General features: G+C 35.0%; 2 protein-coding genes across 2 annotated transcripts; one reads left to right on the forward strand and one right to left on the reverse strand.

The window, feature by feature from the left end:
- Positions 1-7,429: 7,429 nt before the first annotated feature.
- On the forward strand, positions 7,430-10,465 carry LOC146747968 (uncharacterized). The gene is made up of 3 exons (XM_085497174.1): positions 7,430-8,232; positions 8,618-8,891; positions 9,276-10,465. The coding sequence occupies exons 1-3, from the start codon at positions 7,688-7,690 to the stop codon at positions 10,089-10,091; spliced, it is 1,635 nt and encodes a 544-aa protein (XP_085353300.1). The 5' UTR covers positions 7,430-7,687; the 3' UTR covers positions 10,092-10,465.
- A 257-nt stretch (positions 10,466-10,722) lies between these two features.
- LOC146747969 (uncharacterized) lies at positions 10,723-13,476 on the reverse strand. The gene is made up of 3 exons (XM_085497173.1): positions 12,939-13,476; positions 12,359-12,613; positions 10,723-12,103 (listed from the first exon to the last, which is right to left on the reverse strand). The coding sequence occupies exons 1-3, from the start codon at positions 13,390-13,392 to the stop codon at positions 11,160-11,162; spliced, it is 1,653 nt and encodes a 550-aa protein (XP_085353299.1). The 5' UTR covers positions 13,393-13,476; the 3' UTR covers positions 10,723-11,159.
- Between the last annotated feature and the right edge of the window lie 4,013 nt (positions 13,477-17,489).

A 17,489-nucleotide genomic window follows, 5' to 3' on the forward strand; every position in this document is an offset into this window, starting at 1 on the left:
GATAACCAGCAGTAAACTGTACATTACATTGCATTTATAGTAAAGTCTTAGATAACCAGCAGTAAACTGTACATTACAATGCATTTATAGTAATATCTTACATAACCAGCAGTAAACTGTACATTACAATGCATTTATAGTAAAGTCTTAGATAACCAGCAGTAAACTGTACATTACAATGCATTTATAGTAAAGTCTTAGATAACCAGCAGTAAACTGTACATTACAATGCATTTATAGTAGTCTTAGATAACCAGCAGTAAACTGTACATTACAATGCATTTATAGTAAAGTCTTGGATAACCAGCAGTAAACTGTACATTACAATGCATTTATAGTAATGTCTTACATAACCAGCAGTAAACTGTACATTACAATGCATTTATAGTAAAGTCTTAGATAACCAGCAGTAAACTGTACATTACAATGCATTTATAGCAGTCTCGGATAACCAGCAGTAAACTGTACATTACATTGCATTTATAGTAAAGTCTTAGATAACCAGCAGTAAACTGTACATTACAATGCATTTATAGTAATATCTTACATAACCAGCAGTAAACTGTACATTACAATGCATTTATAGTAAAGTCTTAGATAACCAGCAGTAAACTGTACATTACAATGCATTTATAGTAAAGTCTTAAAATAGATAACCAGCAGTAAACTGTACATTACAATGCATTTATAGTAGTCTTAGATAACCAGCAGTGAACTGTACATTACAATGCATTTATAGTAAAGTCTTGGATAACCAGCAGTAAACTGTACATTACAATGCATTTATAGTAATGTTTTACATAACCAGCAGTAAACTGTACATTACAATGCATTTATAGTAAAGTCTTAGATAACCAGCAGTAAACTGTACATTACAATGCATTTATAGTAGTCTTAGATAACCAGCAGTGAATGGCCAATTACACATGAATGTACTATATATATAACAGTAGTCAAAATTCAGATAACCAGTAGTAAATTGTACATCACATTGTACATCTCTGTAAATAACAGTAAATTGTACATTACAATGTAATTTGCTCTGATAATTGATAAGTCACTCAGATAACAATAAATTGTACATTATATTGTACAAGTCACTCTGATTACCAGCAATATAATTTACTATGTTCAGCCATTCTTAACTTACACCCAATCAGCAGATTTGCTGAAGTCAAGTATGATACTACGGGGAGTAAAAGACTGGTTGACAAATCAATGAAGAGAGACCACCCACCTGATTATACCTATCTGCGCATTTTTGTGATTGAGCAAAGCAGCGAGAGAGTCAGCCCTATAATAGAACTGAGCTTCGTGATTCAGTCTATAAAATACCAATTCAGCATTGCACTGCATGTTGAACGTAAATGCCATATTAATAGTTGTTGGAATTTAAAGTTGCACTCTCTTCTTACTGGGGATTTAAAATTGGTACGTATTTGTTGGTTTGGAGTTCAAGGCAGGCTATTTCTTTCCCAAGTGTGCTTCTGTAATCTGTCCAAGAGTTTCAATTATTATTATACCTTATTATCGAATGGATGTAAGGTAAGCATGGCTTCATTCTCTGTGTAAAACGTGTAATTATCACCTTGGTGAATTAAATATTGTACATTACAATGTATTGTGTAGTAAGTCAGTCTGATTACTAACAGTAAATTGTACATTACAATGTATTGTGTAGTAAGTCAGTCTGATTACTAACAGTAAATTGTACATTACAATGTATTTTGTAGTAAGTCAGTCTGATTACTAACAGTAAATTGTACATTACAATGTATTTTGTAGTAAGTCAGTCTGATTACTAACAGTAAATTGTACATTACAATGTATTACGTAGTAATTCAGTCTGATTACTAACAGTAAATTGTACATTACAATGTATTCCGTAGTAAGTCAGTCTGATTACTAATAGTAAGTTGTACATTACAATGTATTCCGTAGTAAGTCAGTCTGATTACTAATAGTAAATTGTACATTACAATGTATTTTGTAGTTATTCAGTTTGATTACTAACAGTAAATTGTACATTATAATGTATTACGTAGTAAGTCAGTCTGATTACTAACAGTAAATTGTACATTACAATGTATTGTGTAGTAAGACAGTCTGATTACTAACAGTAAATTGTACATTACAATGTATTTTGTAAGTCAGTCTGATTACTAACAGTAAATTGTACATTACAATGTATTGTATAGTAAGTCAGTCTGATTACTAATAGTAAATTGTACATTACAATGTATTTTGTAGTAAGTCAGTTTGATTACTAACAGTAAATTGTACATTACAATGTATTACGTAGTAAGTCTGTCTGATTACTAACAGTAAATTGTACATTACAATGTATTGTGTAGTAAGACAGTCTGATTACTAACAGTAAATTGTACATTACAATGTATTTTGTAGTAAGTCAGTCTGATTACTAACAGTAAATTGTACATTACAATGTATTGTATAGTAAGTCAGTCTGATTACTAATAGTAAATTGTACATTACAATGTATTTTGCAGTAAGTCAGTTTGATTACTAACAGTAAATTGTACATTACAATGTATTACGTAGTAATTCAGTCTGATTACTAACAGTAAATTGTACATTACAATGTATTACATAGTAAGTCCCTCTGATAACAACCATAAATTGTGCATTACAATGTTTTGTTTAGTAAATCAGTCTGATAACTAGCAGTAAATTGTACATTGTTTAGTAAGGACTAGTTGTAAATTGATCAGAATGTCCTGTGTGTGATTTGATGTCTTGATTTTTACACAACACCTATTCAATATGTGGTGTGTTCACAATAAGTTACCCCGGTAGAACAGGAAGGTGAGGCCAGGCACCAAAATGGCTCTTGAGAAATGCATTTTTTCAATCAATGTTTTCTTTGTTTTCCGCCATTTCTTTGTAACCCTAGAACTTGAATACTGTTGCTCAAGCACATTGGGGATTGTGAGAACTGGTCCAACTAACTTTAAGAATTTTGATTGGTCGACTGGCTTGGCAGCCATCTTGGATTGAATTTAAACAGAATCCCTAAGCATTATGGTTTTTTGTAGTAACATTTCATAAATAAAAACGTTAGCTGTCACATGACTTTTTCTGCCATGTTTACCCAAAAAATGGCAAAAAACATCTACTTCAGAACCACTGAAAAAATTGATCTTTTCCAAACATGAAATAATTTAATAATTTTTTTTTACTGATATTGCATTTATCTATTTATTTTGAAATTTGCAGTGTTGTATCTTTTTTTATACTAGTACCTAACTCCTTCACACAGCAAACAAATAATTCGGCTCAGTCACCATCATCTTGAATTTTGCAAAAAAATGGCAAAAATTTGGGCCATTTTTTTTTAAAGACTGCTTTAACCAATCAACTGGATATTTGCCTTATAGCATATATGACCCATAGCTTCTAAGGAGAAAAATTAATTAATTTTAATCAGTCATATGCTTTGGCTGCCATCTTGGATTTTTTTCAAAAATGTCCAGAATTTGAGAAATTTGTTTCTCATGAGTTCTTCAACCAATTAACTTGATATTTTGTGTATAGTATGAATCAGCAGAGCTTCTTAATATGAGCAAAATTTAAATCATTTTTATCAGTCATGTGGTTTGGCCACCATCTTGGGTTTTGTGGGTACATATTAAGGCTTATTCTACTGTCAGCCCCCAAATCCGACAAAGCTGCTCTACAGATTTAATGTACCAGGTATTTATTGTATCAGTATTACAGTATTCATTATGAGGACTTTCCTGTTAATTTGTATTTTGAGAAAAACTTTCCAAAACCACATTTTAGCAGTGGTTTATACATTTCAGTATTAAAAACCCACAAAAAAAACTATTTAATACTTCTTGATTTCAACAAGTACTTTGTAAGACACTAAATATAATTTGTTCACCCTATGTCACAAAGTAAAATGATGTGATGTTAATATCCTTGACATAAGAAACAACAATAACATGTCTTAAATGTCACTCTATTTTTGTCTATTATTGAGAAAGGATGCTATATTGAATAATTTAAAACTAGGATTACCTGCTACTATTTTTTTATATATTATTTTCACTTTAAGTTGTTTTGTACACCATTTTTTTCTAAACTGTGACCCATGTTTTTGTTTAATTCTCGCCATCAATGTATTAGACGTTTTCCTTGTACTACAATGCTTAAATAATTATTCATTTGCATTTAAAAGATGTAGAATTAAATTACTCACAGATATGAATTCAATATGATACCGGTATGTGCAGGCAGCGTAGAAATTCTGTCACAGTAACTTTTCTTCACATTTCCGGTTGTATTTGTGACCGTTAATGGCGCTATTACACTTTATATACTAGTACATTAATGCAGCCTTAATTAGCATACTTTTAATGTTGTAATAACGTTACTTAGGTAAATCGTATCATTAATTTTTATGGTTGCCCTTCTTACTAAAGTTGTATTAACCCGTTATTTATCGGTCAGACTCATTAGCTAATATATTGACTCGTTTTAATATAGTTTGCTATAGCCTATTCGTATTTTGTTTCGCGCGTGTACTAAAGGTCAGAAACGACTGACCTAAAAAATCGTACATTTTGGATGAACGGAATAATTATAAACCAATTTGTTGTGTTCATGCCATAAATTTGAATTTCAAATGCAAACTGGTTGACTGTGTATTGGTTTGTGTGGGACCATATTGTGCGTAACGCGGTTTATATTCTTCTGTGAATCATCTAGAACAACGTTTTATGCGATTTGAAAATGTTTGCTGTGCCTTGGTCACGACACAACTGGTGAATTTATAAAAGAAACACCCACAGTTACACGTTTCTGTTTTCTAAGATCTATGGTCCGAGTCACTTTGATGGTGTTGAGTCAACTCAATGGCCTATATTACATGCCGAGATAACGTGTACGTTCGAACCGTTATTCCCCGAATAACCTTTTTTTTAACACGTCTCAACATTTCTCGCTCGTGGAATAAATTGTCCTCACACATGTAATAAAGGTTTCACTTCGATGACTCTTACAGCAGTGGTTAGTTTGCAAGGCTTCCATTACCACGACTACTCGGTTCCAACATCATTTTATTACCTCGATCGTAAATTGGAATAAGAAGGAAATATTTCCATCGTAAATATTTTTCTTCGGGTTCCTTATAGTAATAACCTCGATTAGGTTGTTATAAAGTGTGATAAACTCTTGGATAACTTGGATTAGAAATGTCATGCACAGCATGGCCTATATTTATGTCTATATATGTTTTCAATCGCCCAGTTATATTAACCATCAGCTGACAAACATTTGTAAAATTTGTACCACTGTTGCGAATTGTTGAGTGCCGTAGGGGAGTATAAAATATATCGACATATTTCGTACTTTTCCATGTGCCATACCAGAACACTGTGAATGGGTATGATGTAATCAAATTATAGAAAGCTCATCACCGATTAAAGACACGCGGTTACGTACACGTGGTTAATATAGTTTGACGTCTCTGGTGCTCTACGGACGATGCTGCGTCGAAACATGCGCGGACCACCTCGTGAAATATTTCACAGACACAGCGCTTCAAATAAAACATTACCCGACAAATACATATTTGGAAGATGTTTATGTGACTAACATTATCAAAAACATGTCATATTGGGAAGTGAAAAATCAATGTGTGTAGCGTTGTTTATATATACAATTACGGGTTCATACGAAAATGTGTAACACATTTCAGAAGTGTTATTTATTTATTTTTTTTCTTCGTTTTTGGACAGTTTTGATGATTTCATATTATGTATTGATTGTTTTAAATGTCTTAAGTTAGTATCTGAGAAAATCAGATTGTATAATAATAATTTTAATGTCTGAGAGACCAATGGATTATCAAGATAAAATATTACTGGAAATTTTACAGATAGATGTATCACCAGTGGTGGCGCTCTTCTCACATATTCGTACCTTGTGAGTGCCTTTACCTATTAAATTCATGTCTTTTCTTTTAATACAAGAAACCAACTTATGTGATCAGTGTCCCTCGTCGCAGTAATGAATTTCTTCTTATTCTACTGGTTTTGTTTTCATTTCAACTAGTGGTGTCCCTTTCATGGCCGCCGCGATCCAGGGACGTGAAATTAAATCTTGTCTGTCTGAAAGAAACATCCTGTCACGATCGTCTCAGCTTGGTACTATTGATCCCTGGCTGGCCTTCGTCTCCAAAAACCTTCATGACATGTATACCCGGAGTCCTGCCGGAATCAGGTACTAACAAAGGATTGTAGCTCTATAGTTCTCCCAGTATCCGTAATAACGGGGCCTTGAGGGTCCATGGGTTACAGAAACGACAAAGATGCCACGTGACTGTCCATCCAGCACACGTAAACAATGCGATACATTGTGGGGTAAAAAACAAAAGTCCTGAGTCGTCAAGGACTCACTTCAATACTGCGTTACCTCGCTGTAAGGGTGGCATTCGCCCAATTTTGAACGAATCGGGTGTTTAGGAATTTTAGGGATTGTTATCTAAAAAATCACAGTACATGTAAATATATGAAAATGTTAATGTTTATCCATTCAAATCCGTACGGAACCATTCTATGTGGGTGGTACGGGAGATTCGGTTTCACCAACGTCGAAGGAAAAGGTTACATCTAAAGTTGTTTACGCTAGTAATTCTGTAAATACTAAGTGAATGACCTATAGAGTACACGTGGTTGTCTTCGAGGTTCAAGGTTTTAGCTGCTCACTTGTTTCAACAGCGGATGTTTATGACTGGGTAGAAGAAGGTTATGTATGTGCCGCCGTGGATGTATGGTGCGGACGATGACACTTACGCCACTTATTCCCAGGTCACCAGTTTGTATGTCATCTACTGTCAATTTACGTGTGAATCAGTGAGAATAACGATTCCTTGAATATATTTTCCTGGTATATTTTTTATAATAGAACATAGTCTTCACTACTTCCATTTTTAATAAAGATACATTTCCTTATTTGGTTTAATAATAATATGAGTAAGTTTATAACTCTGAGAAACAGTAGTCTGTAAATTATTTTTCTGTAGAAGAGTTCATTTGGTTAGGAATAGTAGAAATTTGTCAGCAATTGTTTGATATCATAGTAATTCAGTTTGTATGTAAATCGGAGAAGATCAATTAAATATATCATTCCAACAAAAAATAAAGTACTCCTCAGTAAGCGTAATCATAAGCGTGACGAATATAGAAAGTGAAATCGGCAACGCATGCCTAGTTGGTCCTGTACTGAAACAATCTGCGGTTGTTGGAAATATTATGTATCACCTCCTGTACGCATTCCGGATATAATGGAAAAGAAAACCTTTCTCCGTAATTCCGGGTTTCTAGGTAGTGACTGATAATGCGTACGATTTGATTACTCCGTACACAACTAATATTGTTTTTTTTTTTTACAATTTAGGGCTGGTTATATATTTTCGTTATTGAATGCGCACTTTATTTCATCGGATACGAACTTTGTTTCTTTTTGGCTGCAGGTTTCTGTATACACATGTCAAACGTCCTTCCCAAGGATACGAGTAGGCGGAAGGACGTCTGCAATTCTCGCGTTTCACAATAAAGTGCGCCCTCGGCGGATAACCTGGAAAGACGCATTTCTCACTTCCGGTGTCGACATCGCAATAATGGCGCCACCAGCGTAGAACGTTGAGAGGCTTATTTGTATGGCGGTCTTCTGTGACTTTAGTCGTCTGCGAGTCCCCGATTTAAAAAAATATTTAACTGATCGTCGTATACCATGTGCTGGGAAGAAGAAAAATGAGTTGGTTGAATTGGCACAAAAAGCAAGCGGTATATACGATGTTATTGAAGACTGTGATCATGATGAATCAGAGAGGAAACGCCGGCGGGTGTTAAATGATGACGGGACTGTTGCTGTTAACCTGAATGGTAAACAAGTGGTGTGGACACGAACACTTCATTGTCTCCCGAAAGTTGCGCTTGGTGACGTGTTTGCGTATTTAATAAAAAACTGCGAGTGGACACCGGAACGACTCACAAAATATAAACACGACGATGGGTATCTTATGTTTAAGGATAACCATGTAGAGGACGTTCTTTTAGGAAAGGTGTCTGGGCACATAGATCACGTCTATGTCAAAGCTGAGGTGAAACCGGAACAACGCCAAACTGCTCAGCGGTACGCAACTTGGCTACTTCTTTCATCAGATGCTGAAGTTATGTCCGCCGGTTGTGGCTGTGTTGCAGCGTAAGTGTTACCAAACCAGTAATTGTTATAATTATCTTACATGTACTATGTAGTTCAAACATTCATATCTTTAAGAAGCTACATGTAGTGTTTTGTTGATATTAATGTACTGACGCAAACATAATTAATTTGAAAATATCTACATTGTTTACAAAAATTAGCATGTAAATATAAAGTTGTAAATAACAGTATATTTTAAAATTAAAGAATGCTTTAAAGTTTTAATCACTCCTTCCCACATCTTAGAACAAGTATAGTGCATGCCATCCATTTTCTCTAGTTCCCAGTTTTTAACTATACAAACTAAAATAAATTATGGTTATATGGTAAAATATTTGTTTATTGGTTCCTCCATTAAAATATTTTATATTTATTTTTCTATTAGTGATGATGGTTCTTGCAAGCACACAGCTGCTCTACTATTTGCAGTAGCTGAATACGTAGACAGGCAGACTGACAGGGGAACTGCAGTAAGTACCGATGAGACTTGTGTGTGGACTAAGCCCCGCAAAACATCCATACCAGTTAAGGTGGAAGACCTAGATTATCGCAGAGATAAAACAACACCAAGGAAACCTGGTCCCCAACCTAAGAACTACAGACCACTGAGAACAGTGAACAATACAGACATTCTCAGGATTCAAGAGCATTTAAAAAGGGTGAGGTGCTGATTTTCTTAAGGGGTAACCATTTTAATAATGGGGAGGGGCACTTGGGGAAAATGGATGTACATATTGTAAATTTTACTTTCTTCCCAACATGGTGGCAACATATTTCATTAACTAACAGCCTGTCGGCTGATATAGCTCCGCTGTATACTCTGAAAACAGATGGCCAAAAATATCTATTTACCAGTGCCCCATCGTAACATAAGAAACTTTGTTTGTATATAGATAAGTACAATTTCCTTTTCTGTCATATTGTTAGACAACTCTTTACCCACCACTTTATTTTAGGCAATAAAACAAAAGGGAAAAGAAAACAAGTCCCCTCTCCCTTATTCACTCAAATATGGATAGTAAATATGACTACATTTTTTCCAGGTATGTGAAGAATCTCATCCCGGTGCATTATTTCTGAAGTTAGTGAAAGATCCACAACTATTGCCTGAGACTAATGTGCCGACGATGCAAGAGATTTATACAACTTACAGATCTTCAGGAAGTAACATGATGTTTTTAGATTACTTAACCCAAAATACAACAGAGCAGCATGTAGAAATTCTAAAAAACCTTCTTCAATGTGATCCTGCATGGTATGAAGCCAGAAAGGGACGTATAACAGCAAGCATTGCTGACTTGGTGAGATCAGTGAGAGATGTTCACAAGTGTGAAACATTAGTCAGTAAGATTTTGGGAACTGCAAAACCTATTGAAAACAGTGCTGTAACTTTTGGTAAAGAAAATGAGCCGGTTGCAAGGCAATTATACTCAATTAGTGAGGTTAAGAAACACAACAAATTTGAAGTTAATGAGTGTGGACTAATAGTAATGAAAAATAAACCATTTATGGGAGCATCACCTGATGGCACTGTTAATTGTTCATGCCATGAACCAAAACTAATTGAAATTAAATGTTCTTTTAAGCACAAAAACATTGCTGTTGAGAAAATACCTTGCATAGATCCCAAATATCATTTAGAACTAGTTGATGAAACTTTGCATTTAAAGCAGACTTCCCCATGGTACAGCCAGATACAATTCCAGTTAGGTGTGACAGGTATAGCATCTTGTGATTTAGTTGTGTACACACGTAAAGGAATACAAAAAATACCTGTATACTTTGATGTGGACAGATGGGAACTGTTACAGAGTAAAGCAGAACTTGTTTTTAATACTGCTGTACTGCCATTGCTATGAAAATCACTTTGACCGCCATATATTATTCCCGCTTAAAATTCAGTGCAAATTTTTACACATTTTGCAAAATTTTCTGTACATTTCACCATAATTATGAATTATACAGATAGTATCAGATACTGCTTTTTTATCAAAAGGTTTGTAAATTATTATCAAGATTTCATGTGGGAGGAGCAAACAGTACAAAACCTATATTGTTAGTCAAACTTTTAGTTGTTACATGTTGTAAACCTACTCCAACTTGTATGATTACCTATATTTTCACACACTTAACACTCAATATTTATTGTGGTGTTTTTATTCAATGCAAGTAAGATGACAGATGAATAATGTATGTTTACTGACATGAATAAATTGTTACAAAAAAATCACAATGGAAATCTGTACATTTCTTTTAAAAAAAAATATTTTATAGTATTTAGTATGTATCTCTTGGTGTGCTACTCATGTATCTGCTACCTTGACTGGCTGGTCACATACTCCAGAATGATGCAACACGTACAGCCAATGGTATGAAATCCTACGTTGTAAGTTTGGCATTCAAATTATATAAAAAAAACAAACTTATTTCAACATTTAGCTTGCCTGCTGCTAAAATTATGTACACATTTACCAACTATAAAAACTAGTGTTGTTTACCTATTTAGTATGATAATTTATTCTAAAAATTGGCATTTAAAAGTATGGTAACAGTAACAACGAATTTGTTAACGGTGCATCATTCATGGTCATTAATCATGTGAACATATTCACATCATCTGAATTACGTGATTGCTAACCAATCACAATCTAGGATCAATATGTGTGACAATACAATGACTCCCACACAGGAAAAACATGCAATTTTAATCAGATTGGACCATGGCAGAAAAAAAAATTGATAAGTCTGAATTCAGTCAAACAATATGAAAGAACAAAAAACTAATCAGAAATCCAGATAATAATAAAAACTGGACTAGAAAATCATTACTGAAATACATATTTAGTACAAGTGAAGAAGACTTTTTTTTCTGTAATGGTACATTTGCATACAAACGTGTTGTAAAGATATACATTTGCATTCAAGCATCAGCAACTGTGTTTACGCTTAACTGCCTTTTTGGGTACAACTTTAGACATTTTCAATGCTTGTTCGTTTTTAGAATAAAATAAGGGTCCTTTGAGATTGCAGAATGCTGCAACAAGTTTAACAATCATTGATGCACAATCCTGTAAAGAAGATGGAATTTGGTGTTTCAAGATCCTCCAACATTTAACACGTTGGATTGCTCTTTCGACATGAATCCTAAGGCGTGCTATTTTTCTTGTTCGTCTAATTTCATTAACATTAAGTCTTTTACCCTTCCCATTAAGCCATTTTCTGGTGAATGGAGGAGCAATGAGAGCAGCATTTTTTTTTAAAAGTAAATCTTCTATATGGAAGCCTCTATCAGCCATCACAGCATCTCCATCATCCAGCTTTTCTATCAGTCCACTTTGTTCTGTAAGATACTTGTCAGAAACATTTCCTGACCACAGGTCACTTACAAATGTGAATGCACCAAAAGGTGAAACCCCAAACAAAACTTTGTATGTATTGTGACTTTTATATTGTGAGTAAGTTTTATATTGTTCATCTTTGTTTCTTGGCCGATCAATAAAAAATTCAGAACAGTCAATTACAACACGGGTATTGGGGAACGACTTTTTAAAGTCCAGTGGCATCCATCCTTGAATATTTGCTTGTGATGGCCAGACAAGTAATGCTGGCACTAAAGTCTGGTACATGTAGGAGATCCATGTGATTGTTATTCTTGATACAGTTGAGCAGCTTACATCGAACAAATCCGCTAGGAGGAGAAGTGGTAAATTTAGACGTAGTCTAATTAAGCACATAAGAAATTGGTAATAATGTGGCAACTGATGTTGCCTTCCTGGTCTTTGTCGCCCACTGTTATGATGATCAGCAGTACTCTCTGCACCTCTCCAGTACTTTAGTTGATCAACACCACCACTAATTGAGTCATAAACACCTACAAAAAAAAATAAAAAAAAAATAAAAATATAGCATATGAACAAAATAAACAATGCAGTACTGAAAACATTACCTTAAACTATGTATTGTCACCACAGAAACTATATATTAAAACTGTACAAAAATAATAAACCAGTAGTATAGCAACACAAGCAATAACACATATACACAATTACAACAATAAAAATTTTGAAAAAAATAAAATTTACAAAATGTTTTAATATGAATGAATTTGATATTGTGAATGTCTCACCCTGAAGAATAGACTTTGAGTGCAATCCTGTATAGAAATTTACTCTCTCATCAGTCTCAGTTGCACAGTTGACTACACCTTGTCCTGGTTTTTTTGAAGATGGTGGTTTAGCTGTACTTTCTAGAACATTTATGTCATCCATGGTCATTGTGGTTTGTGTACTTATGTTAACCAAAATAGGAGATGCAGTATGGAGGTAATCATGATCCAGTGGTTGTGGTGTCTCAACAAATGGACAAACGTTAAGCTGCAAACCTATATAAAAATAATGAAGACAGTTTGATATTCAGTAAATTGTTCACTTCAAATGTACAGTCACAAACGTTTGGATGCACAATTATAAATACGAATACTGCCTGATCACAAGCAGCTACCATATTTCTGTGTGAAATTAGTTGATCATAAAAAACACAATCCTTTAGAATATAACGAAAACGCTCTGGGATTCAGTGTTTGGGGACCACGTATCATATCATATACACATACTCGACATTAGCCAAACTAACTATACATCAACTAATTTGATTTACGGGCATCGAACGACATGTACGTTTAAAGTCAACAAAAAAATACAACTTACGTCCAATATCAGGTTTCTGCTTTATTGCAACATCCAACTCTTTGCCAACAGTCGGTACCAATTCATTTGGGACGTTCTTACACACCTGTAAAATTGATGGCCGTGGTTGCCTAGCAGCTTGATGTTTATTCAATGGCCTTTGATTTACAGGTTTCCCCCAGTTGTTCCATGCAAAGTATTTGGGATCACCGGACGCATTTCCCCACATATCGATCTCATCTTCATCAAAATGTCGGGAACAAAGTCTCGACCGTCTAGAAATATTCAGAATATCCACTATGTTTTCATCTTTACTTTTTCCGCCACGTCTAATCAAATGTTTCCACCTTGCAATTGCGTTTTTTTCTTGCGGCCATTTTACCCACCTAATACCCTTCATCCAAGGATATTTGTCAAGGTTTCGAAGCTTCGATGTATGTGAATAGCATTCCGAGGATTCGCAAAGGAAGACCATGGCAATAAACTGAATTATTATATGAAAAACAAATTGACGATATCAAATACGCGCGGTAAAACTTCAGAATAAAGATGTCGACAATTTCCCATGATGCTTTGCGTATCATATGCCTCTCTCTACAGCCCGGTAGGTGGCGCAGTGTATTGTGAAACGCGAGAATTCCAGAGACCAATATTTATCAATCATGGAAACATTCGATTGACATTAGGGTAGAAACAATCTTAGTATCGCCTCCTCTAGACTGTATTCTACACAAGGTCGCGTCGCTGTCGTGTAGTGTCTATGGCATGCATTTAATAACTTGATTAAATCTTGTCTGAATATATAATTTGTATTGTGCGTTTTGTCATTCTCTCATGAATAATTCAATGTATACCAGTTGTCATGGAAATGATCTATCTAATGCCTGATTAATATCCTCCATCGGTATTCGGAATAGATCAGTCGTTCAATGGCCTCTTCATCGAATCCAGATATCGCACCTTGGAGTCATGACCAATACAGCGGTTTACAAAAATAAGTTATAGTTATGTAGCCAAGTTATATCAGTTATCTATACCAGTTACACCCTGCATATAAATACAAGTGTGGTTTCAGAATCTGCGTAAGAACAGAGGGTTTACACAAACAGACAGTCAGAACAGTAGGCTACAAGATCAAGGGTGGTAGAATTTCTGTAATGCTACATTTTGGCCTGTCTCTATTTTTTTTAAAGCTAGCTAACTTTCGATAGCCAGGTCTGTGGCCAGCACTTTTAAATGGGGGGGGGGTGGTCGAAAACAATAATAAATTTGGTGTGAAACGTGCGATTTTTTGTATTTAAAAAGAAAAAAAGAACGAATTCTATGGAATCTTAGAGCTCTGTGACTGACATTTTTATGTTCTCAGTTTTAAATTCAATTGGCTTATTTGTATTTCGTTGTTAAGTTATTACATGAAATAACTTTGAACTATTTTACTATTTTTTCTGAAAGAGGGGGTTTCTGAGCAAACAACACAACACGATCAATATCAATTTCTCTATCATAATGAATGTGGAGTAAAGCTAGAGATGTCAATCTCCCTTGCCCCTTGCAAGAACGATTATATGTATTCAACCTTCCCAACGCAGAGAAACTGCGTGTACACTCTCAAGCAAGACAACTTGATATGTTGGGAATGTGTGATTCATCGCACACTTTCAGTGCTGGAGCAACACTAAATTCAGTCTGTAATATTCTTCAGGTGAACTTACCGGTGTGAACAAGCGTTGTGCTTGATGCCTTGCCACATGTGTGTTTGTAGGTGTGACACCAATCAGCAGTACGTCAGCTTGACTTCTGCAGAACAGAAACACAAGTATAATTATATAACTTGTATAATACCCAAAGTTTGTTTAGCGATTGATAATAGATAATATATTTTTGGTGTGAATGTGGTAAAGATAAATCGTAAATATCTGTCTTGACAAAAAGTATTATCTAATCTACTTACCAATTGATAAGCTCGATATGTATATTTCCTGGTACCTTGTAGCAGTGGGCGATATACTGTGACAAAGAACAAAGTCAAAACAGACAGAGATTTCCGTTACATTATTGTTGTTTGAATTTTTCGTACATACATGCTTAACCATCTTAATATTTGACATCACCTGCTTGAACGCAATTTTCACAACACAATGCCGAATTGCCGAATAAACGTGCGTCAATTTAATATAACAACTCTTTTGTTTCGATGGTATTTAGCCGCTCAGCTCAGCACCAGCCAATCAAAGCTGGCGTAACTTCACGATTGACATTTAAAGCTCGTTGCCACCAAAATTCGCATTACTATGCAATTCCTGATTCATTTCCAAATTTTGTATTTTGTATTTGTATTTATTTATTGACACCAGATAATATAAATGAAATTGTACAATAAAAAATTACAGTATTCATATGTAAAAAGAAACAAATGTAGGTAGCAAATCTTCTGGTGCAGGTCACAGAAATAGCTCTGGTGGTTCGACTGAAACTCTATTCTGAGTATGGACAAAATATATGTTCAGTTGCGTTCAGATAGGTTCAGTCTTTACGACTAAGATGTTTCGAACACTGCTACGCCTGAACACATCTGGATTTCTCTTCCTCTATCCATAATGCATACTGGCAGAGATGCGCATAGATATCCATAGTATACACATATAGAGACGCGCATAGATATCCATAGTATACACTAATAAAGACGCGCATAGATATCCATAGTATACACTGATAGAAATGCGCATAGATATCCATAGTATACACTGACAGAAATGCGCATAGATATCCATAGTATACAATTGCAGAGATGCACGTCAATATCCATAGTATACACTGATGGAGACGCGTCCATATCCATATCCATAGTATACACTGATAGAGACGCGCATAGATACCCATAGTATACACTGATAGAGACGCGCATAGATATCCATAGTATACACTGACAGAAATTCGCATAGATATCCATAGTATACAATTGCAGAGATGCACGTCGATATCCATAGTATACACAGACAGAAATGCGCATAGATATCCATAGTATAAACTGACAGAAATGCGCATCGATACCCATAGTATACACTGACAGAAATGCGCATAGATATCCATAGTATACACTGATAGAAATGCGCATAGATATCCATAGTATACACTGATAGAGACGCGCATAGATATCCATAGTATAGACAGATAGAGACGCACATAGATATCCATAGTATACACTGATAGAGACGCACATAGATATCCATAGTATACACTGACAGAAATGCGCATAGATATCCATAGTATACACTGATAAAGACGCGCATAGATATCCATAGTATACACTGATAGAGACGCGCATAGATATCCATAGTATACACTGATAGAAATGCGCATAGATATCCATAGTATACACTGACAGAAATGCGCATAGATATCCATAGTATACAATTGCAGAGATGCACGTCGATATCCATAGTATACACTGATGGAGACGCGTCCATATCCATAGTATACACTGATTGAGACGCACATAGATACCCATAGTATACACTGATAGAGACGCGCATAGATATCCATAGTATACACTGACAGAAATTCGCATAGATATCCATAGTATACAATTGCAGAGATGCACGTCGATATCCATAGTATACACAGACAGAAATGCGCATAGATATCCATAGTATAAACTGACAGAAATGCGCATCGATACCCATAGTATACACTGATAGAAATGCGCATAGATATCCATAGTATACACTGATAGAGACGCGCATAGATATCCATAGTATAGACAGATAGAGACGCACATAGATATCCATAGTATACACTGATAGAGACGCACATAGATATCCATAGTATACACTGACAGAAATGCGCATAGATATCCATAGTATACACTGATAAAGACGCGCATAGATATCCATAGTATACATTGATAGATACGCGCATAGATATCCATAGTATACATTGATAGAGACAAGTGTAGATATCCATAGTATACACTGATAGAGACGCGCATATATATCCATAGTATACACTGATAGAGACGCGCATATATATCCATAGTATACACTGATAGAGACGCGTATAGATATCCATAGTATACACTGATAGAGACGCGCATAGATATCCACAGTATACATTGATAGACACGCGCATAGATATCCATAGTATACACTGATAGAGACGCGCATATATATCCATAGTATACACTGATAGAGACGCGCATAGATATCTATAGTATACACTGATAAAGACGCGTATAGATATCCATAGTATACACTGATAGGAATGCGCATAGATATTCATAGTATACACTGATAAAGACGCGCATAGATATCCATAGTATACACTGATAGAGACGCGCATAGATATCCATAGTATACAATTGCAGAGATGCGCGTCGATATCCATAGTATACACTGATAGAAATGCGCATATATATCCATAGTATACACTGATAAAGACGCGCATAGATATCCATAGTATACACTGATAAAGACGCGCATAGATATCCATAGTATACACTGATAAAGACGCGCATAGATATCCACAGTATACATTGATAGAGACGCGCATAGATATCCACAGTATACATTGATA

Source organism: Saccoglossus kowalevskii, chromosome 3 (genome assembly GCF_978046115.1).
Source record: "Saccoglossus kowalevskii chromosome 3, keSacKowa6.1, whole genome shotgun sequence".
NCBI lineage: Eukaryota > Metazoa > Hemichordata > Enteropneusta > Harrimaniidae > Saccoglossus > Saccoglossus kowalevskii.

What these genes read in the sequence shown, in the direction of transcription:
- LOC146747969 (XM_085497173.1), bottom strand. Translation starts at nt 13,392, where the DNA reads ATGGTCTTCCTTTGCGAATCCTCGGAATGCTATTCACATACATCGAAG. An exon ending in GCAGAAACCTGATATTGGAC is followed by an intron (nt 12,614 to 12,938) that starts GTAAGTTGTATT and finishes ATTTTTATATAG; the next exon opens with GTTTGCAGCTTAACGTTTGT. An exon ending in CTCAAAGTCTATTCTTCAGG is followed by an intron (nt 12,104 to 12,358) that starts GTGAGACATTCA and finishes TTTTTTTTGTAG; the next exon opens with GTGTTTATGACTCAATTAGT.
- LOC146747968 (XM_085497174.1), top strand. Translation starts at nt 7,688, where the DNA reads ATGGCGGTCTTCTGTGACTTTAGTCGTCTGCGAGTCCCCGATTTAAAA. An exon ending in GGTTGTGGCTGTGTTGCAGC is followed by an intron (nt 8,233 to 8,617) that starts GTAAGTGTTACC and finishes TTTTTCTATTAG; the next exon opens with TGATGATGGTTCTTGCAAGC. An exon ending in TTCAAGAGCATTTAAAAAGG is followed by an intron (nt 8,892 to 9,275) that starts GTGAGGTGCTGA and finishes CATTTTTTCCAG; the next exon opens with GTATGTGAAGAATCTCATCC.